This window comes from Cyanistes caeruleus, chromosome 2 (genome assembly GCF_971803275.1).
Source record: "Cyanistes caeruleus chromosome 2, bCyaCae1.hap1.1, whole genome shotgun sequence".
NCBI lineage: Eukaryota > Metazoa > Chordata > Aves > Passeriformes > Paridae > Cyanistes > Cyanistes caeruleus.
The window spans coordinates 108,881,417-108,904,288 of NC_141702.1; the positions used below are offsets into that span (position 1 = coordinate 108,881,417).

Here is a 22,872-nt window from a genome sequence, read left to right on the forward strand (position 1 = left end):
CCGGAGTGTGCCAGACACAAGGAGGAGAGAAGGAGCCAAGTGCACTGACACGCCTTTGCCTTGAGCATAACCCGGCCTTGCCCCAACACACTGAAAAAAACCAGGAGCTATCACAGAGCTGTTCAAGGGGCAGATGAAAGCTCAGTGGCTCCTCTGGCATCGAGTTTCTCCCACTGACACAGCTCTGCGGAACAGTCACAGCAGGTGAAGCAGCTGGGCTGGAGCCCCTCGGTGTCTTTTCTCCCTGGCACGGCTCAGCTCACAGACTCTTGGGCTGAGAGCGGCGTGGTTTGTGCCAGCATGATGTCCCTGGTCTCGGATGTTATAAATAATGCAACTCCCTAATTGGTTAAGAAAGTTAAAGTTATAATGATGTTTGTTTGTTGCGTATGATTGTACGGGTGTACGGAAACATGAGGTAGCCGGTTTTGAACAATAGAAGGGGGGGGTTTGAGATTAACGAAGGCAGAGCAGAATGGAACCTTCTAGGAAAATGAAGTCTCAACCCCAGATGACGTGTGCATCCTCATTGGCTGAAGGAACGGACCAATGGAGCGTCGAGTTTTGGAAATGATTGGTGGAGGTTGCGTGATCTTAAAGACCAATCAAAGGACTGTATTTAGACCAATCAAACTGCGGATTGAAAAACGCACCAATCCGACATTGCGAGAGACTTTAAAACCTCTGGGGTGCCCAGCACTGGCTCTTCCTGAGGAACTCTGTTTCTGAAGGAAGCACCCGGCCTGTCGTGCGGCTGTAACTCTTTATCCAGACTGCTGTTTGGGGTCGGGCTTATCTCGTCCTCAGCCCTCAGTGGTTGCTCATTTCTAAATAAACGAGTTGACTTCTGAAGAACATCTGAGCCTCATTTACCAGAATTCTGGGCACTAGTCTGGGATAGCCATGCCCAGAGGCGGTCCCGTGGTAAGAAGAGCCCAGGGAAGTGTACACCCAGCTGTTTTTCTTTTTGGCTGCCTGGGCTTGAATTCCTTCTCGACCGAGGAAGGAGGTGCCAGCTGCACCTGAAGGAGCACCGAGGGCATAGCAGCCTGGAGTGTACGGAGCCTCCGAGAGGGAGCGGGGCTCAAGGTGTTCAGGGTAAGTCTTGAGCGGGGTTAAAGGTAAAAGGCGGTACAAAGCGAGTGTGTGTGAAAGAGATGGGGGCTGTCAGTGCAGACCCCCGAAGCAAGTGTGGACAGTTGAGTGAGTGCAGCCCTGGGGACCCCTGGCTAGTGGGAGACCCCCTGAGCTGGGAACTCAGGGGCTTAAAAGGTGCCAAAGGAGGTCATAGGGTGGAATACCTCACAAACCACTGACTTTTGGGGCCCTGAGTTAGAAACCCAGAGGGCTTAAAAGGTGCTGGAGTGGTTTGTAGGGGAAAGGGAAGTTGCTGGTCGTGGGAGGGCCCTCTCAATCATTAGGACAGAGGAGGGGGAAGAGAACATATCATCATAGGGATTTATGGTTACTTCCGTGGTGTCGGGATTTCGTGTTACTGGTTGCTTTTGTTTCAAAACTAGTTTTGATCTAAGTAGCATCTCATGTCTATTGACTGTTTAAGATACTGGTTTTAATTCAAATAGAATTCTTTTTTTAGCAGTTGGTGGTTTGCTGTACAGGTTACTTTTGTTTTAAAACTAGTTTTGGTTTGGGTAATGTTTTGTGTCTATCGTCTGAGATATATTAGTTTTAATTCGAATAGCCCTTTTTTTTTTATTGCTAGCTTTTAGCAATAAAGATTCTGGTTTGCAAAGCAGTGAGCCCCTGATGAGTGAGGTTCTGGGGTGAGGGCTAGCCAAGAGTCCTCAGACCACTCCTCAGGAGAAAAAGAGGAATCTGCCATCTTGTAATGCCCTTGTTATAGGAGATGCCATCTCAGGGATTAAGAAGGGGAAGCTTAGATGATGAAGAGCAGTGGCCATTTTGCAGGAGGCTGGATCTCCTTAGGGGAGAGGTGTGTCCTCCCACGATTATTTCAGTTAAAACCCAGCCATTTTATTTCCTTCTGCTTCTTAGCTTCTGCAATTTTGTTTCACTTCCCACAATTATTATATTCTGTATCTGCCATCTTTATCTCATTTCCCACGCCACCTTTATTTAAGATTCTGCCATCTTTCTTTTGTTTCCCCACACCATTTTTATTTAGGATCTGCCATTTTATTTCATAAATTCTGACATCTTTATTTCATTCCCCCACACCAATAGTCACCTTTATAGCCCTCAAACCCCTGTAGATTAAATAACATTATTTCACATAGAAACTTACTCTTTTCTTCTCAATTTCCACTCTCTAGCCTATTTTATTAAAATTTATAGAACAGTATTATACAAATAGTTTGAATTAATATTGAAAGTGTCAAATTAATATTTGAGTGTCTTGACCATGGGGCAGTATGCTGGAAAGAATGTCCATAGGGCTCATAGGTCAAAGAAAGAGAAGGCTTTGCTCAAAGATATTCCCCCTACCAGTCCTTTGGGGGAGATGCTTGGAAGTGGGAAAATGAGGAAACTTCAAAGGACCTAGATAAAATCAAAATGATAAAGTATTCCATAGAAGTATGGCCTAAAGAAAGCGTAGCCAAGGGCCCTGTATATTTGCCATGGTACGGCTCCCAAGAAAAGTGGTCACGTATGGCGTTGAACAGGTATGTTAATTTAAAGGAAATCCAAAATGAGGAGGAAATAAGGTATGCAGCGTGCTGGTTAAGAAATACAGCAAAGGGTAAAGACTAAAGTGTATAAGGTATCCAAAGAGCAGGAAAAGGAGAGGAGTGAGGTTGAGCAACCCGAGAAAAAATGGGACCCCCTTGACCATCTTCCACCACCCCCTCGTCCAACTCCACCTGAGTCCCATCTTCCTTCTCCACCACCCCCTACCTCAACCCAGCCTATTCAACCTATTCCTTTACCAGCATACCCCACTCCATCTCTCACTCTTTCAACATTACAATCCCTACCCTCATGTGTTCCTTCTGAACCTACCCTTTCTATCCCTTCCGTGAACCTCGCTTTGCCCCCAACCTCCCTCATACCACATCTTTCCCCCTTAAGTGCCCCTTCAGGCCTCCAAAGTTCACCAGTCACCCCTGTACCCACTCCTTCAGGGCCTCCTGTAACACAACTTAGTCCCTCAGATCTCTACGTAACACCCCAGGGATTCACTGTACACCCATTCTTGCCCCAAGCACCTTTCAAAATGTCCCTCTTCATTTTTCCCCCACGTCCCAGCTCCCTGGAGAAGAAGCTAACCTGAGTAAAAGGTAGTAAAAAGGAAAGTGCGTGTATAGCAAGGACGGACAAAGCAGAAAAAGCTTGTTGTTGTGAAAATAAAATAGAAACAGAGCAGGGGAGGCCAGATGAAGGCTCAAGATATCACAGTTACAACACGAGGTTCCAGGCCAAGAAGAGTCAGAATGAAAAGGAGAGAGCTGAAAAACTATTTCCCTTGAAGGAAGTACTGATGGGAGGTGCTCAAGGGGGAATAGGTTTTGTTAATGCCTCCGAGGTAAAAAATTTTAGGAAGAAAATCAAAAATTTATTGGAGGACCCAACTGGAATATCAAATCAATTAGATCAATTTTTAGGCCCAAGTATATTCACTTGGGAAGAATTAAATTCGATACTAGGCATGCTCTTCTGTTCAGAAGAGACACGGTTGATTTGAGGCTGCCGTGAGAATCTGGGAACAGGAAAATCGGGCAGGCCCAAGGGGAGAAGAAAAGGAACCACTCATCCAACCAAATTGGGACCCAAATGAATCCAAAAGAAGGAACATGAGAGATTATAGGACATTGATAATAAGAGGAATAAGGGAGGCGTTACCGAGAGCCAACCACGCTAAGCTAGTGTTTGACAGCCAGCAAGAGAAAGATGAATCCCCTAGTACTTGGCTCGAGAGATTAAAAAGACATTTCCAACTTCCTTCTAGCATGGACCCAGAAAGTCCAGAAGGCCAAGTGTTAGTGCAAGTTCAATTTGTAAGTAAGGGTTGGACTGATACCATTAGAAAGCAAGAGAAGTTAGATGACTGGCAGGAGAAAGGTCTAAATGAATTGTTGAAGGAAGCGCAGAGAGTGTACTTAAGGAGGGAAGAGGAAAAGACAAAAACAAAGGCCAAAATTATGGTAGCAGTGGCAAAGGGAAGCCTAAGAGCTGGGAAAAGTGAGTTGGCGGGAGCAGGAGGTAGTGGACCGTAAGAAGGGGTAGAAGAGAGGAGAGATTCAGACAAGGATGGAAGAATCCCATTGGTAGACGTGATTTGTTTCTATTGCAACAAGAAGGGTCATAGCAGGAGAGTCTGTAAGAAAAGAAGAATAGATGAGGTACTAGCAAAGGAGCAGGATGTATTGGAAAAGATCTTAAAAGGTGAAGATTAGGGCTGTGAGAGGCTCTGTGCTCTGGGGGATGAAATAGGACACCAATTTACCAGCTTCTGGTAAATTTGGAAGTAGGCCCCCAGAGCAAAGAAGATGAATTTTTGGTAGATACTGGAGCTGATAAATCAAGTATATCAGAAGGACCCAAAGGATGTAAGTTGAGTAACCCCAAGTGCAAAGTGAAAGGTGCTGAGAACAATCCCTTTGATGCTTTTATTGTAGAGAAAGTGTCAATAAAAGGAAATTTTAGAGAAGGATGTGCAGACTTGTTGTTTATACTAGGGCTAGAGTGCAGTCTATTAGGTCGGGACCTCCAGGTACAAATAAATATAGGAGTGGTGCCAGAAGGGGGATGCGTGGTTTTAAGAATGTTAGTGCTGAAAGAGGAGGATGAGAAAGGAATAAATCCAAAGGTGTGGGCAGAGAAAGGACATCACAGATTATTAATCATTCCCCCCCTAAAAATGAAAATAAAACTAGATACACCTCCTATAAGACTTAAGCAATATCCCATTTTGGCAGAGGGCAGACAAGGATTAGCACCTATAATTAAAGAACTGATTAAAAATGGAATTTTGGAACCATGCATGTCTCCACATAATACTCCTATACTACCCATTCAGAAGGCAGATGGCAGGTACAGATGAGTGCAAGATCTAAGGGAGGTGAGCAAACAAACCATTACACGTAATCCGGTCATGGCTAATCCATACAATAAAGTACCATCAGAGCATGCCTGGTTCAGTGTGATAGATTTGAAAGATGCCTTCTGGTCTTGTCCATTAGAGAAGGAGAGTCGGGGGTTGTTTGCTTTCAAATGGCAGTATGAGGAAACTGGGAGAAGACAGCAATTGCAATGGACCATGGACCAGATTACCTCAGGGATTTACAGAGTTCCCCCATCTATTTGGCCAGGCCCTGGAAGAAATTATGAAGGAGTTTACACCAAGTGGGGAAACACAAGTCTTGCAATATGTGGATGATTTATTGGTTTTGGGAAAAATGAAGGAAGAGGTTCAAGAAGCAACTGTTAATTTATTGAACTGTCAGGGAGAAAAGGGTTTGAAAGTATCCAAAAAGAAATTACAGTTTGTAGAATCTGAAGTATTTGGGTCATTTAATTGGAGAAAGTTACAAGAAGTTAGATTCAAATTGGATACAGGGAATATTATTACTACCAGCACCAAAAGCCAAAACAGATATAAGGAAATTATTAGGATTAATTGGATATTGTAAGTTACGGATAGATGGGCATACAAAATTATTCAAATTTTTACATGAAAACTTAGTAGGGAATGATCCCATAAATTGGAACAAAGAGAACAAGAGAAAGTTAATGGAATTGAAAGAGAAATTTGTGACAGCTCCAGTGTTAAGCCTACCCAATTTAAACCAATTCTTTGAACTGTTTGTAAATATTGAAGAAGGAGTAGCTTATGGCGTCATTGTGCAAGAATGGTTTGGAGTCAGAAACCCATAGCATACGTGTCCGAGTTGTTCGACCCAGTTGTAAGAGGATGGCTGACCTGCCTGCAAGCTGTTGCTGCTACTGTAACCCTAGTGGAGAAAAGCTATAATTTAACATTTGGAAACAAAGTTAAAGTGTATACCCCACATGATCTTAAAAGCATACTGAGTAAAAGGGCTAGTCAGTGGGTCCCAGAGAGCAGGCTTTTAAAATGCGAACTCATCCTGAGGAATAAGGAAAATTTGGAGTTAGCTACCACGAAGGTTCAAAATCCAGCCCAGTTCCTATATGGGGAACCAGAGGGGGAGCTAGAACATTGGTGCCTTGGAGTTATTGACCTGCAGACAAAAGTTAGTGAGGATCTGCAAGGGAACCCATTAACTGAAGGAGAGGTCCTTTTTATAGACAGTTCATCAAGGGTCATAAATGGGAAGCAGGTATTGGGATATGCAGTTGTAAACAGACAAGACGTGACAGTTATCAAGGAGGGAAAACTTCCTATGACACGGTCTGAGCAGTGTTGTGAAATTTACGCATTGTTGAGAGGATTGCAATGGCTCAGTCAAAAGAGCAGAACCATCTACATGGACTCCAAATACGCCTGTGGGGTAGTACACACGTTCAGAAAGATTGGGATTGAGAGGGGTTTTATAAACTCAAAGGGGAAAGCATTGATGCATAAGGGCCTAATTAAAGCAGTATTAGAGGCTCTGAAAGGACTTTAGGAAGTGGTAGCAGTGCATGTAAAAGGATACCAGAAGGGAGACTCAGTGGAGTTCAAAGGGAACCACTTAGCAGATCAAATAGCAAAGAAAGCTGCTCTGGGCAGTATTGAGAAAGTCTTTAGAATAATAGATCTAAAAGGCAGAGATGATGGAGATGAAAAGGATGGAGAAGATCCCGTATTTAATGAAAAAGAATTGAGGGATTACAAAAACATGGTGCTAATAAAGATTAGCAAAAGGAAATAAAGATTAGGAAAAGGAAATGGAGAATGCCTGATGGCAGACAAGTGATGAATAAAGCACTAAGTAGGAAAATATTAGAAAATCTACATGCTTCAAGCCATTGGGGAACCCAAGCCCTTTGTGATCATTCTATGAAAACTTATGTTTGTATTAGAATGTTTGAAATTGCAACAGTGCTGACCCAAATTTGTATGATTTGCCAATGAATAAATAAGAAAGTTATGTGAAAATTGCCTCAAGGAGGAAGAGGATTGGCTAGGAGACCCTTTCAAAACGTACAAATCGATTTCACAGAGTTACCTGAAATACAAAGGTTTAAATGCCTATTAGTCATAGTGGATCATCTAACCCATTGGGTTGAAGCATATCCAGCTACCAAGGCGACAGCAGAGGTGGTCAGTAAGATTCTATTAGAAAAGATTATACCAAGCTATGGAATCGTCAATACCGTCAATTGGGATAGTGGCCCACATTTTATTGCAAGAATTTTACAGCAAGCAACAAATGCATTGAACATCACCTGGAAGCTCCATATCCCTTGGAGACCACAAAGCTCAGAAAGGGTCGAACCAAACAGTTTGGTGAACCAAGCAGTAAAGGTGGCCCTTACAAAGTTAGTTGAGGAGATGAAAGTGAATTGGCTGAGGTGTCTTCCCTTAGCTCTAATGAGATTAAACCTAGGATGGACTTAGGGGTTTCGCCCCTTTACAAGATGGTGCTTGGTTTACCCTTCTTAACTACCCCGGGCAATAATGGAAACTATGAGGAAGGAGAGCAGAGCATAAGAAAGTATATCCAAACTGTAGCCAGCACCTTAGAGGAATTAAGACAGAAAGGGTATCTCCCTCAGAGGTCACCTATCAATTTTAAAATCTATAAGTACCAACCAAGGGACTGGGTTTTGATTAAAACCTGGAAAGAGCAACCATTCATTCCAAAGTGGGAAGGTCCATTTCAGGTCCTGTTAATCACAGAAACAGCTGTTCACACACAGGAGAAGGGATGGACACACGTTTCAAGGGTAAAAGGACCTGTCCCTGCTCCTACGCAGCAACCCTCCGATTCCACCGAACGGACCTCGATCAAAGAAACGGACACTAAGCTGGTTTTGAAGAAGAAACAGTCTGAACCATCAGGAGGAATGGAATAACAGATCATCATTGCTAGATTTGAACCATAAGCTGCAATGATGTTTAATGAGCTATCCTAGCTTATTTAAAAGGTATTGACTTATTTAACTGTATAACTTTTAAAACCTCAGGTGATTTAAATGCTTTTAGTGTTACTAACTATAAGATGTTGTATAAAAATATGTTCTTAACTTCTGATCTTCCTTGTTACAGATCCAAAGAGTCTGGAAAGAGGATAGAGCATTCTTCCATGCACTTAGCAATCAGGCTACAAAAGGAGGAACGAGACAAGTGAATACAAGAGGGGAGTGAGCTCCTGCAACAGAAAAAGAAGTAGTAGCCAATAAAGAAGTATTGCACGGAGGAAGACCAGGTCAGGAAGCACTTTTGCCACAGAGTCACAGAACCTTCAGAAAGGTAAAGGATATGGGTGGAAAAGTGTCCTGTACCGGACCCCCGTTAATATCAGCCCTCCTATTAATGAATAGCTGGCAAGGAGAGACTGTGTTGTGTGATAGATGCTACTGCCCCCTGTATGCAGGAGACTCGTGGATTGCCGTCCTCAGAACACATTTTAATCTGAACCCCTCCTGTATCAACTTTTCACAAATAACCACCTGTCTTGAGGACAGCAACACGTATTGGCTTTCTGAAAACACAGAGAATTTTAAACAGAAACTATTGGGAGAATGCCCTGTCAAGGAAAAATGGATCTGCTCAGGGAAAAAATCTATTGAATGGGGGGCGAAAGGTGGGGGATCCGAGCCAGATATAATTAAGGAAAAAGAAATAAAAGGGGTAATCAAAAGGGGTCCGGAAATTCAGGTGACGAGAGGCAAGGATTTATTTCTAGATTTGGTAGAGAAAATAAGCCGTGAATTTAATATCAGTAAGTGTTGGATTTGTGGGGACAAGCAACTGGAGGAAATTTGGCTGTGGGAGGGAATTCCGCTGAGCTCACAGAATTTACTAAGGCTACAGGAGAAAGGAGAACCTGGAGCTGATACAAGACCCGAGGAAGAAATATGGAATTTGAAGTCACAGGTAATTGGTGAGGAATGCTTATGGAGGAGAGGTCCCAGTTACATCACTTAGGTGATGGTGAGCTCCATCATAAGCGATACTTTGCATCCAATAATATGCATCAGTGGTGGATCCCTCGGGCACCAGAGTTGTATTGGTCTAAGAAACAAAAACAAGGACGTTCGTACATTGAAAAGGAAAAATTATATGAGTGCATTACTAGGGGGGCTAACCCTTTTCTAGACGAACCCCAACTTTCAAAATTTTGGACAAGAAATGGCCTTAAAGTAGCAAGAGCACCCCAACATTGGAGAGCCCCAAAAGGCCTCTTTTGGATCTGTGGGAAGACAACGTATGTAATGCTCCCCCAAAGTTGGGTGGGAAGTTGCACTTTGGGCATTATTAAGCGCACATTCTTCCTCCTTCCACAAATTAGTGGACCACATCTGGGGGTACCCCTTTACTATGAGTTAAAAAGAAAAAGGAGACAGATACTGACAGGGGGAGCCCAAAGATGGGGGGAGGACAAATGGCCACCTGAGCAGATTGTAGCAACATATGGCCCTGCCACTTGGGCCCAAGATGTGTCATGGGGTTACAGAACACCTATTTACATCTTGAACTGCATAATTCTCCTACAGGCATTGATAGAAATAATTTCAAATCAATCCTCCCTAGCTATTGATTTGATTTCAGCACAATCCAGGCAGATGAGAACAATGATTTATCAAAACTGCTTAGCATTAGATTGTTGACAAGCTGAAGAGGGAGGGGTATGTGGAAAATTCAGCTCATCTGAACGCTGTGTCGAGATAGACAACCATAGTGAAATCATTAGAAACATTACAGCCAATGTCTGGAAACTAGCTCATGTTCCTGTGCAGAAATGGACCCCATTTTTCCAAGCTAAGTGCTGGGATAATATCTGGAATGGTGTCTGGTGGACAAAGGTGTTGTTAATTGCTGGTGGGTCACTAATAAGTCTTACTCTTTTTCCTTGTATGGTTCCCTGTCTAATCCAAACCATACACTACAGACCCTCACAGGATCACCAGGGTGGGCAGGGACAAAGCAGGCAATCTGCTTCATTGTGAACCACAACAGAGCTACATCCCAATGTGGGTTTAAGTAGCACGGTATTATCAAGAGCTCCTTTCCTGCAGGAGATACAAAAAGGAGGTACCAAATGATCTTCTTGCGAGCATGCACTAAAGAACTGATCCTGCTATCCTAATGAAGCTTTGGCTTTGGCAATTACACTCTTCCCATTCACCTTTTGACACAGACACTTCAGGTCTTCCCCCACACTCCTGCAATGCAGAGCTGGCAGTCACTGTTTCCCATTTACTGTTCTTCCCTAGATCCAGTATAGCAGTTGCTTTGAAACAAAAATCCCTGAGAGCTGGATATCTTGAAGGAGCATGAAATGCTAATTAGGAGTTCATCTTGGTAGCTACCCAGATCTTCACTTCCCAGTACTCTGAAGCACCATCGGGGGGACCATGCATCATTCCCATTTGTGGATGTTCATGTTTGTGGTGTGCAAGAGCAATGGCTTTGAGGGGGGACAAAAATGCCCCTATTCAAACTGAGTGTGCAAGGAGATGTGAAGTTCCACTGCTTTTCTAAGATATTTTAGAACGATCTAAGAGAATACTGCAGCATGGAGTGGGTCCCTCATTTTCTCTCCAGAGGAATCCCCAAAGGGCACATTCACTCTGCTGATGATGGCAACCCCATAAGCTCACAGAGTAGTTTTCCCTGCAACATGCCACCCTGCCTGGGCTTTACTAGGCCAGAACTAGACCCAAAGTTAGGCAACCACATGCAGCCATGTAACATGGAGTTTTTGCTTCAGAAAACCTAATTATCACGTTCACATGCATTTTCACCTGTAACATCAGAAGCTGGCAACCATGAGGACTTTGCTGTCAAAAGGTTCCAGTTTGCACTGGGCCAAGAAGTGGTTTTCCCAAAGGCAACCTAAGTAGAAATGTGAAGTGTAAAAGCCTCAAATGAATACAAAAGGAAGCAGTGAAAAAAAATCCTGGAAAGGTAGCACTGTTGATGAACATGCTGCCCACCAAGAGCTGGAGCTGAACCCAGGATTGCATGTTCCAGCTATGCAGGAATTCATTATGTTGGCAAGCACAGGTCCATGGTAACAAATGATCCCATACCCCTAGGCTAAATGGCACCCAGGTTGGAGTGTAGCTAGATTTGAGGAACCCTTGTCACCTGTTGAGCTCACAGTCTTCTGCAAACAAGTTACAAACAACACATTTGACTGATGTCCTGGATAAATGTACATATAGCTGACATTTCCAAAGCTGTGCATCTTTTCCAGGGAAATAGTCAACCACTCCTTACCTATGAAATTGTGACTGAAGACACCTCTGAGCCAGATGAGCGTAAGATTGCAAAGGGGCAAAGCTTTGGGATTTGGGCACACTTCACTTTGTTTCTTTGCTCAGGCCTTTTGTGAGCACAGAATACATGTAGGTAGAAAACTTTTGACTATACAGGATCTTCTGGGTCTATTGTCCCCCAAACATGCCACTGGGTGGCCTCGTAATGCCAGGTCATGAAAAGCAGCACAAATGACACGAAAACCTGGCAAAAGAGGAAGAGGAGAGGCCCAGCAAGGAAAAAATGATCTGAGACATTGGGATATCAAGTAAGATGTACTCCCATAACCTCAGCACATCTCCCCTAGGCTAGCAGGTCCTAGTTTCACATTCTCTGCTTGTTTGTCAAAAATTTAGTTTATTTAAATTTAAAGAAAAAACATAGCTACAAAAATAAATATAAACAATTAAAATATATCATCACAATTTAATAAATACAATCAAAACACATTTATTCCTACGTAGATCAAAATATCAGAACATATGTACAGCTGTAACTATAAAGCCTAACACATAAATCCTATTCTTCAATCACTCTTAGGAGACGCAGAAGCTTCTTCCGGAGCTCCGAGGAAAGAGGGCACTTCAGGATGGGAGGCAAGGACTTTGTGGATAAGGACACACATGAAGGATGCAGAGAAAACTTCTTGGCAAGAGAGGAGCCTGTCAGATATGCAAAATGGAAACACAAAGTGTAACAGAGACTGCAGTGCAAACCTAAAGCCTCTGAAGCTCCAAATTCCATGGGGCACATTTCCTGCAAACTTCTAAAGAGCTGCACAGGGAAACATGCTCCTGCCTGCAGCCACTTGAGGCAGGCCAGAGGACACCCTGCCCCGCTTGCACAGAGCTCCCACAGGAACAGCCTGGCCTCTGGGCTGGCCTGGGACAGCAGGGAGCCCAGAGCCCTGGGCTTTGCAGCCATGGCTCAGCTGCACATGCAGCCTCCTGCTCCTGTCCCTGCCCCACAGCTGAGCAGCCCTACAGCTGCACGGGGCACTGGCAGCAGCACAGCTCATTGCAGGGGGCACATGCAGGGCAGAACTGTTCCCTGGGGATGAGCACAGGCTCTCTAGGCTGGCACAAGACCCTTGCTCCTGCCAGAGAGCAGCCCAGTTCCCCCCTCACCTGTGTGTGAGGCTGAGCCCTGCTCAGCCTTCATCTCGTTCTCAATCTGGAGTTGCTTCAGGCCCCCCATGCCTTGACTAGGAAGGGCAGTGGAGGGAGCGGGGGTGGATGCAAACCCTTCCTCAGTATTTTGTTGTTTTTGCACAGCCAAGAACTCACATCTGGAGGTGTCCAACTCAGCTCTTCGTCATCTTCCTGGAGAGCATCAGGCCTTCACCAGCCCAAGATGTTGGAGAGGTTTTGCCGCACATGTGGAGGCTGGCTGGCAGCACACTTCCTCAGCTTGGTGCCCATCACCTTGTAGAGGGCAGAGGCAAGCTTGGTGACCACAGTGCGGACATTGGCGCTTCGCACGGGCAGCGCCTTGTTCCCCAGGAAGGACCAGAGCACGGGCAGGGCGTAGCGCTGGACGACTTCAGGGCTCCTGGGATAAACCCATTCCACAAGCACTGCCGGGAGAGAGACACAAGCTTCTTAACCACCAACCTGAATGCAAACTGGGATCTATTTCTAAGTTTTGCCTCTGGCTAAGATCAGAGAAAGAGCACACAGAACCTCTTGAGCCAGAAATGGGCAAAGCAGCTGATCCTCCCAGAAACAGAACCAGCAACCCCCCCAGGATTAATTTCTCCCAGCAGAGCCTTGTAGCTCTGGCAGACTTTGTATTTTTATTAAACCATTTCATGATCTGTTTCTGCAGGGATAATGCCTGAATATGACAAATTGCCTTTTATTTCCATGGAGAAGTTTTCTAAACCCACACTGAAAATCTGGACATGCACCGCAGAGAGGCAAATGTGGGATTCCTAATAAAAAGGATGATTCCATTTTTGTGACCTTTGATGTCAAGTGCCAAAAGTCTAATCTGGCTCTTCCCTTTGCTCAGTGGCACACAGCAAAGGGCAGTACTAGACCACACTTCAAAACTCCAGCCCACCAGAGGTGGGTGCTGCTTGACACTTGGAGTAGAAACATCAGTGACTGGCTGGTGTCATTGGCAGAATGCTTTTGTGGCTTCCAACAAACAGCTGTTCCAAACCCCAGGGTGTCTTAGATAATGACCCAGACCCCATTCCCATGGCATCTGAGCATCTCCACGTTTTAATGGCATTTCCCCTCCCAAAGTTAATGGCATTTTTCCTTACAATGCACACTGAAATGGGGAAAGAGAGAGAGAAAACTGTTACCCAGGGGACTGCAATTTAACCAAAACATGAGTGTTTCCTCACATTGTGCCTGAAGCATCCTCTCTGCTCGTTTTCTGAACTGAACTATATGAAACACAGGAAAAGATTGACTACCAACAGGCTCCTTGTACCGCAGATTTGGCTGAGAGATCAAAAGCTGAAATGGCCTTGAGACCATTCTCATTTTCTAAACAGGCAAAATGCTGTGTAGGAGCCATTTATTACTCTGTGGTGGAAGAGACTTCATTTTCTCTATGCTGTTAATTCATCTAACTAAATCTGTGCCTCTGATATGTGTGTTGAGTTCGGACCTAAGCTGAGAGCCCCAGGCCCTGCAGGGTTCAGCCTCAAAACCTTCCAAGAGCAAAACAAGGATTCTGTGAGGACAAAACAAACTGATCCCCTGAAACAGCATTTGCCACCACTTTCCCTCAAGGGTCACAGATGCCCTTGAACTTCCAAGAGAGGAGCCAGCTAGGGTATTTTTAGCCCTTCCCTTTCCTGAAGCTGGCTTCTGAGATGTCCCAGTGAGAGCTCAGCCACGAGGCCGAGCACTGCCCCCGTCTCAGATGCTGCACACCACGGCAGCAGCCAGGAAAACCTGCCCAATACACCTGCCATGGGTGTGGGGCAGGAGGGACAAGCTCAGCAGGTCCTGATTTGGAGGAGCTACTCTACTGTCTATTCACAGGCATTCCCTGAACATTCTTCCTTGGAAGACCTCTTGGCTTAGAAGGGTTGGCCATACCTGTGATACGCTCAGTGACGTCCAGCAGAGCTTGGCCACTCAGTTGACTCCATTGCTGGCCAAACTCTTTCATCAGTGATACTTTATCTACAAGAGAAACACACGTTTCTGCTCACTCTGCGGAGGTCATAGGAGAAAGGACAGTGGGGTGGGAAAGGGCAGGAGCAAGCCCATATTTTATACAATAAAGTCAATTTCTGCTGATTCTTGAATCCTTTTCTTATTTCCTTCCAGCCTCCTAGGGAGGGTTTTTAATTCCAAAAGAAAAGCTCTCCTTGCACAATTGTAGATCCAAAGTTGTCTGCTCTACCAGGAGCTACATTAAACATTTCACATCAGGGACTTCAAGAGTTCAATCACATGTAAGCAGTGAAAAGGGTTTGCATCCCAGAGCAAAAATGTGCCCCCCATACTTGGAACAGAGAAAGGCACTGAGTCAGGCCTCTGAGCTCACAGAGCAGCTGAGGTGGAGAAAGTGGAAACTCCCCTGGAAGACCTGCCTTTTTAAAATTGATTTCTCAAGCATATTCCCCAGTGCGGCATTTTCAGAGCTGACATAAATCTGTGTGGCAAAGGAATTTGCAGCAGCCCTTGCCTAGGTAGCTATTTGCTACAGCCATCTTGCACCATGCAAAACAACATGTGGAACAAGGCATCATTGACAGCTGGATTTCTACCTGTTTCTTATAAGGAAATGAAGCTGCTGAAACAAAAGTTCTCCTTTGAAAAAAGAAGCCAAAGAAGGAAGGTGGGAAATGGTCAGCTAATGCCTATAAATGTAGATTCTTCCAGGAGGCTGCTCTGCAGAAGCTCTGATGGGCCTGTGTCCCTTCATGCCAACAGCAAAGCTATTCACTTGGGAAGTTAAATGGGGCCCAAGCAAACTCCAAAATCCCCTTGGTTCTGAATTCTAGCAAAGCTGTAGTCCAGGACTTCCTCTTCAGACAAGCAGCACAGAGCCAAGGGCTCCTGGGACCTTTGGGAAATGCTGATGCACATTCAAGCCTGTTGGGGCACTGGTGTGTAAGGACTGCAGCTCCACAGCTTCTGGTGGATGTCAGCTGCAGCGTTCCACAGACAACAAGAGCTGTCAGGGCTCTCAGCATTCTCTTGTGTGGGAGAGGCAGAGACACAGCTGAGGAGAGTCCATGTCAGGGGTCAGCCTTACCTAAATGAGAAATGGATTCTTCCAGAGCTTTCACAGCTGCAGAATGAACCCCAGGATCCTTCGAGTTCAGGTTCTTTGTAATTCCTTCTACCAAATGGACGATCACTGGGCTCATGGCATCTTCCAGGATGCCAATGATTTCTGCCAGCACGTCCAGCGCTTTCTGCTTCACTTTCTTGTGGCTGTCAGATATTCTCAGGACAACATAATCAAAAATCTGTGGAGAAAACAAACAAAATGACAGCTGGATTACAATGTCCTTGTTTGAAGAGGGGATGTGGACATGTGCACTCAGCAATGTAAAAGATTGAATCTGATCCTTTTGGACAGGTCAACACTTGCTTGCACAATTTCACTGTTTTCCTGGGGACCACTCACTGCAGTAGTTGCACAGCCCCATACTGGTTGAAAGATTTTCATCTATTTTGAAGAGGTATGGGTGGGGAAAGAATAATTCCTATGGTGTTTCCCTCCACCTGTAAATATTTAAATTAATTCCATTTATTAATTCAAAAAGATGACCTTTGCTTTAGAAGCATGGAACCAGATATTTACAGAGCTCATTTTTCTATACACGTGCCTCAAGTACTGAGGGCAATTTTGATATTGCCAAAACTATGGCTGGAGGAGATCTATGTTTTCTTTAGTCTGTCTCTGTGTCTGGAGAAGTGCAGGGCTCTGATCAACTCTTCCAGGAACCACACCATTTGTCTAACTAACACGTAGGCTTCTGAAATTTATTGTGCTGTACAGCTCTTATTAGAGCAGGTTCAGTCCCTTGATAGCCACATTACTAGGCACCATTTACTGGAGAAAGGGAAAAAGCAGCTTCTGGGAGGAGAAGGCACAGGTCTGTTCTTATTCATTTTCCTCCTTTACCAGAGAGAAGAAAAAGACCCCTCAAGAAGGCTGAGCATCGTCTTTCCCAGGAGGAACAGGGACAAGGATAGATATGAGTAACCCAGAGTTGTGCCTGTGCAAGACAAGGTGAAGTTCACAGAAGTATCCTTTAAAAAAAGATGGGTTTAAACCAACCCAGCCTGATACTACTCTTCCTCATGATAAACCATTTTTTATCAAGAGAATAATTGCCATGCTTTCAGTGCTGCTATTCCCTTCACTTAACCCAGCTGGGAGTAGGAGAGAGCAGAAGCTACAGCAGCAGCAAACTCTGTCATCATCTGATGAACAGCATCAATAGGCACCTGCCCAACAAATACAGCTGGACTGAAAGAACTTGTTCTGAAGCCTGGATCTGAATGAAATTTGTCTGTGTAAGAGGGACCAGCCTGGCCCAAACTGCCAGGATGTAGTGCCAAGACACACAGAATGAACTTCACTGCTCCAGGCTTGGGGAAGGAGCTAAAGGAAAGGAACAATGAAGATACCCTACATACTTGGACAATGTTAGTGGAGATGAGCTGGGGGCGAGTTTTGCACAGCTCAAGAAGGAATGCCAGTCCTTCCAGCCGTGTCTGAAACCCCTTGGCTTCCAGGAGACTGTAAAGCTTCTGGAGCGGCTCCGTTTCTTCCACAGCTGGAGGTAACGTGACCTGGGCTTTTGCACGGTGGAGGAGGCGTCCCTCAGAGGTAGACTTCACCCTGGAAAATAAAACCAAATTAGAACTTGGTGGTGATAATACCTTCAGTTAATGGAGAGCAAAACATCTCAAGGAGCATCCCTAATGATGTGATTTCCAGCTAGAAAATCATGAGGCTCTGAAAAACAACGTGGACCTCATGACAATCATTACAGGAGACAATCTGCGAGTAACATTCTCACCAGTGCTCACTCAGGAAAACCAAGGATGAGATGTATCTGATCTACCTTCAGATGGCTTCCCAGGCACAAAGGTCTCATTGCTTTGTGGGGAAAGAGAATTTAAACTTGCAAGTTTAAATGCCTCCTCATAGGGGACATGTGTGTCTTATAGTAAGGAAACTCATCACTCTGGAGAAGTGTCTCTACAGCAGGCATGACAATCTGTAACAGTAGCTCAGATGCCTCTGAATAGATGAACAGGGGCATATGTGAAGGATCCAGGAAATCAGTAACAGAGATAAAAACAGAAGGCAGACATCCCAGCACTATGCTAACTTTATGTTTGCTTCCCCAGAGACTAGATCCACAGCTTAACAAACCCACAGGGAACAATTCTCCTGCATCAACCTGTCTCTTCCCTGAGCATTCCAAGTACCTAGCTATGCTACTGAGGCATGTGCTCACTCTTCTGCCACCACTGAGCATGACAGAGCTAAAGAACTCTCCTCTGTTATCACAAGAGAACAGGTACAAGTAGCTCTGCCCCTGGCAGAAAGGACAGCAAGGACCAAATTGCTGTCTTAAATTTGGACTGCAGCACAGGGGGAAATAAACCAACATGCAGTCCATCAAGCAAACAGTGTGAAGGACAGGAATATCATAACAAAACATCCACATTGAGACACCTGTTGACCAATGTCGCTTAGGAATTGCCTTGATACTTACTACTCAAACTTGGTACAGTTTGAGAGTAAGAAAGCCATGAATCAGCCAGGCCCAACAACTTGCATGGGAGCTGCTTGTTTGGGGAATGGCATCTTGTTTCCTGACTGGGACTTCTCATCAAGACACCAATCTGAAAAAGACTCCTCTCTGATGAAAACAACCAACCCTGATTGAATTTACTTGTCCCAAGTCCGGCAGCAGAGACACAGCCCTCTCCATGCCTCCACAACACTGCCCTTGCCAGTGCACTGCATCGTCTGAGCCACAACCAATGGGTGTCTTTTTGTTGCCCAATTTCTGTGGAAACCTCTCCAGAGAAGCTGTGTTCAGTGTAATGCAGAAGTAGCCAATTTTTATCATGGAGCATTTGTAGGGAATGGAAACAATCTCTGGCACAGGTCATCTCCCCCAGAAAGATTTTCCTGAGGAAGGACATGTAAAGCTTGTCACGTGCTTTGTCCCATCTAACAAAAGTGCTCAGTACCGTTTACTAGAAGGCAATGTGGCCTGGGGCTTCTTCGAGGAATCGCTGCTCTTCTTCACCGGCATCTTGACAGATGGGCCTTCACCCTTCTGGCTTTCCATCTCCTACAAAGACATAAAGAAACCCCATGACTCTTTAGAAAATGCAATAGGAAACTCCCTGTTTAAAACACAAGTTAGAACCTCAGGATCACGGCTACCAAGACTTAGGGAGACATTTCCTAGCTTACAGAAGGCAACAGACCAGAGATTCAGTAATGCCAACTCTTTGTTCTCAATAGCCCAAGGCAGGTTATGGGTGCTGCCATACTGAGCAGCACTCTAAAATCCCAATTTCATTAGGCTTGAGCAGAAATGGGAATAATTCAAACTGGTAGGCAATGAGTGTTCTTTAAGGAAGCAGCAGAAAAATTTGGATCCGCTGGGAGCTGGCCCATTGTGTTGGAAGTTGATTCAACACTCGCTCTCCCTGTCCCTCCACAACGTCACGCTCCCTTCTATAATGTAGATAAGAATAAAAAAAAACCCCACAAACAAACAGATGGTTTTCCACTGGACGCTGCTGAATTCACCAAGCTTCCTCCAGCTCCACAGGGCTTGGCAGCAGGACAGTATTCCCAGCAGACAGACAGGAATTGCAGTAATCCAGATTGACATGTACATCTTTTGTATATTTGGAAATTTTCCTGGCACTACTACATCCAGTGTCTTTTGCAAAGACTCTGTTATCTTCAGAAGCACTATTCGCATTTAATTAATTTACCGGGGGCACAGTAGGGAGAGCATGGTGAGGGGTTACACTTAAATGAAAACCCTTTTTCTCCTCTTCCCCTTTCCCCTTTGTGATATTCAAAATATTCAAAACCCCACTTTTTCCCTATGAATATCAGTCCCTTTGTAGTCTGCAGATGAACAAGCTGAGGATTAACTGCTCATTCCCAGGAGCAAAGTGATTCAGGAGAATGAGATAAAGACTGATTAGGTATATTTGATCTCATATAAGCATTGGCAATCCTTGCACAAAGGAGACATTTCTCCTGCCAAGCACTTACTTTCTTCTTAATTCTTGTCAGAATATCTTCCAGGTCACGGGTAGAAACAGATTTCTCCAAAAGCCTTTTAAATTTTGGGTGACTTAGCATCATCTTCACCATCTCCTGTCCATAGTGCCTAAGGATCAAAGGAAGGGAAAGAAAGGAAAGTGAACAAACATAGGAAGAGTGTTAACAGAAGAGGCTGATACCTTAAACCCATCAGGTGCAATCCTTGCATAAGAAGGCATTACCTACTCAGCAAAGAGAGACATTTACCTCCACTTGTCACTGCACAGTGCTGTCAGCTGAACACAAGAGGCAAGAGGAGAACGTGGGGCAACAGAAAATACCATTTGATTCTGAAACTGTGTGTGTGCTTCTGTGGGATCAATGGATCCCAGGGAACAATCAAAACACATCTGCTTGGTTGTCAGAGCCCATTAACAGTGTCTTGCTGCCACTGCACAATAGTTTGCCTTCATTTAACAGGCAGGGAAGCCAGGACAAAACACCTCTAGCTTCCTATTGATTATTCTATACCATATGTATGGACAGGGGCAGCTAGTTGCTCCTGTGTTCTTGGCAGCTATTAATGGGAATTTACACATCAAAGTGAGGGGATTTTGGTGGTTTGGGTTGATTTTGCCACTCAGAACCTGCAGTGCTCTTCAAGAACAAATTTGGAGGTAATTTAGCCACAGATAACAGCATTATAGATTTCTTCAGAATAGGTTTAGAAAGACTGAATACATTGGCTAAAGACCCCTGAAGTATTTCTAGGAAAATCTTAAGTTAATGAGAAATATGTATTTGGGATCCTTCAGTGATGAAAAGTAGGCAACACTTTGTCTTTGTATGGTGCACCTAAGGCCAAACAAAACTGTTAGTCTGGCTAATCTGAGCTCTTTTGATCTCAGTCAAGAATTCTTCAAGTCACAGGAAGCTGGCAATGCTCCTTCTTGCTGGACAACCTCAGGTTACCCAGTACAGTCATTTCCCTGGGGAACCCAGAGCACTGGTCACAATACCAAGGCTGACAGAGCTGAAGAAGGGTTTGGACAATGCTCTTGGGCACATGGAGTGTCTCTTGGGGTGTCCTGCACATGGCCAGGAGCTGGACCTGATGACCCTGATGAGTCCCTTCCAACTCAGCGTATTCCGTGATTCTATGACCCTTATCCACATGGAGAGGTAACATATTATTTCCTGTTGTTTCTACAATTTTGTGGGTTTCCCTTTTAAAGCCAGACACCAAAGAGATTTCGTGGTTTAGGAGGTGAAATGAAGATCATTACCTTGTGTCCTTGTGACAGTCCTGAGCAAGCTTCCCTGCCACCTGTGCCAGGTTCTCAGCCCTGGGTGTGCCTGCGAGCTTCGTGACTCCAATTTTCCCCATCAAGGACAGGAGGAGTTCGGCCGCACACTTCCGCACCTGGACGTAGCGGCTCCTGGGAAGAAGAGAGCAAACACTGGGACACAGGGAGAAGGAGGCACAGCAGCACAGGCCTTGGCCAGAGAATGCTCCCTGTCCTTGCTGGGCAAAGGAGGCCTGGGTTCTCCCTGCAACTTTAGACACCTGTAGGAGGTTCTGTCCTCAGATAAACACAAAGTTAGCATTGCACAGAAGGAGTGCCTGCAAGGAAGAGGGAGGAATTCAGTCTCCCTGCATTATCTGATACTCAATTTCTTTCCCAAAAATTTCCCTGAGAAAGATTGAAAAATAGATTACATATGAATAATTTAGAAATTAATGACAACTCATGCTGACCCATCAGAGGCACCCACTACACAAAGCAGCAGAAGCAGGACTGAGGCTCTTTCCTCCCATTTACCCCCAATTCTAGAGACCTCCTGTGAAAAACAAATGCAGGGAAAATGCCCCATGATTTGGGGCGTGAGGTTGCAGAATATCCAGCAATGCTGCCTGTTCCTTCTGTGAGGCTTGGCAAGGGATACATCTGAATGTTTTACCCTATTCCAAAGCTGAGGAAGGGGTGGCAGGCAGTTTAGCCAGGTTGTCCTGTTCTAGAGACTGTCTCTTGGGAACTATCAGGCCCAGCACCAACACTTAAGGCAGCATTTGCTTCAGCTGTCCCATGGCAGTCATCCTGTGAAGGTGCCTATAAAGTGATTCATCATCTCAAAGCTAACATGAAACATCAGTTTGAACAGAAAGTAAAGCTCTACGGCCAGGACAGTCCTACAAGAATCCTTTTGGCAGGAGCTGCACCTGCTGTGCTGTCTGTGCCCCACCCAGCACATTCTCTTCCATGTGCTCCATGCCCCAGCAAGTCCCCTCCTTCTTTCTCAAGCTAATGGCATAATGAGGATGCATGGTTTGTCCCAGGGCCTCTGTGCTTAGCGCTGTGAAATATCAAAGAGCGCTCACAGCTACAACTTCAATTGTCCCTCTTCCCACAAAAGCACAAGGCTCTATCCTTAGCCTTTGCAGGCACTTTCACTTCCCCACCATTCACCAGTTCTGGGAAGCTCTGACAGGCTGGGAGAATTCCAGGAAGCAGCAGGAAGCTGAGTCAGAGGAGGTTTAGGTTGGATATGAGGAAAAGGGTTTTCACCCAGAGGGTGGTTGAGCACTGGAACAGGCTCCCCAGGGCAGTGGTCACAGCACCAAGCCTGACAGAGTTGAAGAAGCATTTTAACAACAATCTCAGGCACTTGGTGTGATCCTTGGGGTGTTCTGTGCAAGGCCAGGAGCTGACCTCGATGCTCCTGATGGGCCCCTTCCAACTCCCCATATTCTACAGCTCTGTGATTCTGTGAACTTATAGGCTGCAGGAGGGCAGAAACAGGTGACAAGAGGAAAGAAGTGAGGTTGATGGGGGAATGAAGTCCCTGACTTCACAGAAGATGCAGGATGCAGGAGGCTTCCCTCCCACCATTCCCATTCTGTCTCTCATCCCTTCCCCCACGCACACACTAGAAGGTGAAGAAGATCACTAGAAGAAGAAGAACCTACTTGGCTCCCCTGTCCATGAGAGCAGCCAGTGCTCGTGCAGGAGTCACGTTCTCCACCATGATCCCCAGGGTCTGATTGGCTGCTTTCTCCAGAAACTCTGGGGAATTCCAAACCATCTGGAGAAGGACCCGAGCAACCTCATCCACCACGGAGTCCATGTCCTTCTTCAAGGCTGCAAAGAGCTCTCCAAGAGTGACGATTGCAGAGTAGGACACCTTGGAGCGGAGGTTGGTCACCTGGGGAAGTGATGAGAGAAACATAAGAATCACCTTGAAAAGAAAACCAG

General features: G+C 45.2%; 1 protein-coding gene and 1 long non-coding RNA gene across 2 annotated transcripts in view; one reads left to right on the forward strand and one right to left on the reverse strand.

The window, feature by feature from the left end:
* Positions 1-669: 669 nt before the first annotated feature.
* LOC147655110 (uncharacterized) lies at positions 670-8,359 on the forward strand. Its single transcript, XR_015281485.1, has 3 exons — positions 670-1,098; positions 7,807-8,034; positions 8,156-8,359. It is a non-coding gene; the product is annotated as an uncharacterized LOC147655110 (long non-coding RNA).
* A 3,586-nt stretch (positions 8,360-11,945) lies between these two features.
* The window catches only part of LOC147655111 (TOG array regulator of axonemal microtubules protein 2-like), a 212,846-nt gene continuing 201,919 nt past the window's right edge, over positions 11,946-22,872 (reverse strand). Inside the window, exons 19-27 of the mRNA XM_086871532.1 lie at positions 22,587-22,822; positions 20,905-21,057; positions 19,628-19,745; positions 18,577-18,680; positions 17,002-17,206; positions 15,605-15,821; positions 14,437-14,523; positions 12,661-12,950; positions 11,946-12,036 (exon numbers count right to left, since the gene is read on the reverse strand). Coding sequence (XP_086727658.1) covers positions 12,715-12,950; positions 14,437-14,523; positions 15,605-15,821; positions 17,002-17,206; positions 18,577-18,680; positions 19,628-19,745; positions 20,905-21,057; positions 22,587-22,822 — 1,356 coding nt within the window. The 3' untranslated portion in view covers positions 11,946-12,036; positions 12,661-12,714. The remainder of the gene's footprint in view (positions 12,037-12,660; positions 12,951-14,436; positions 14,524-15,604; positions 15,822-17,001; positions 17,207-18,576; positions 18,681-19,627; positions 19,746-20,904; positions 21,058-22,586; positions 22,823-22,872) is intronic.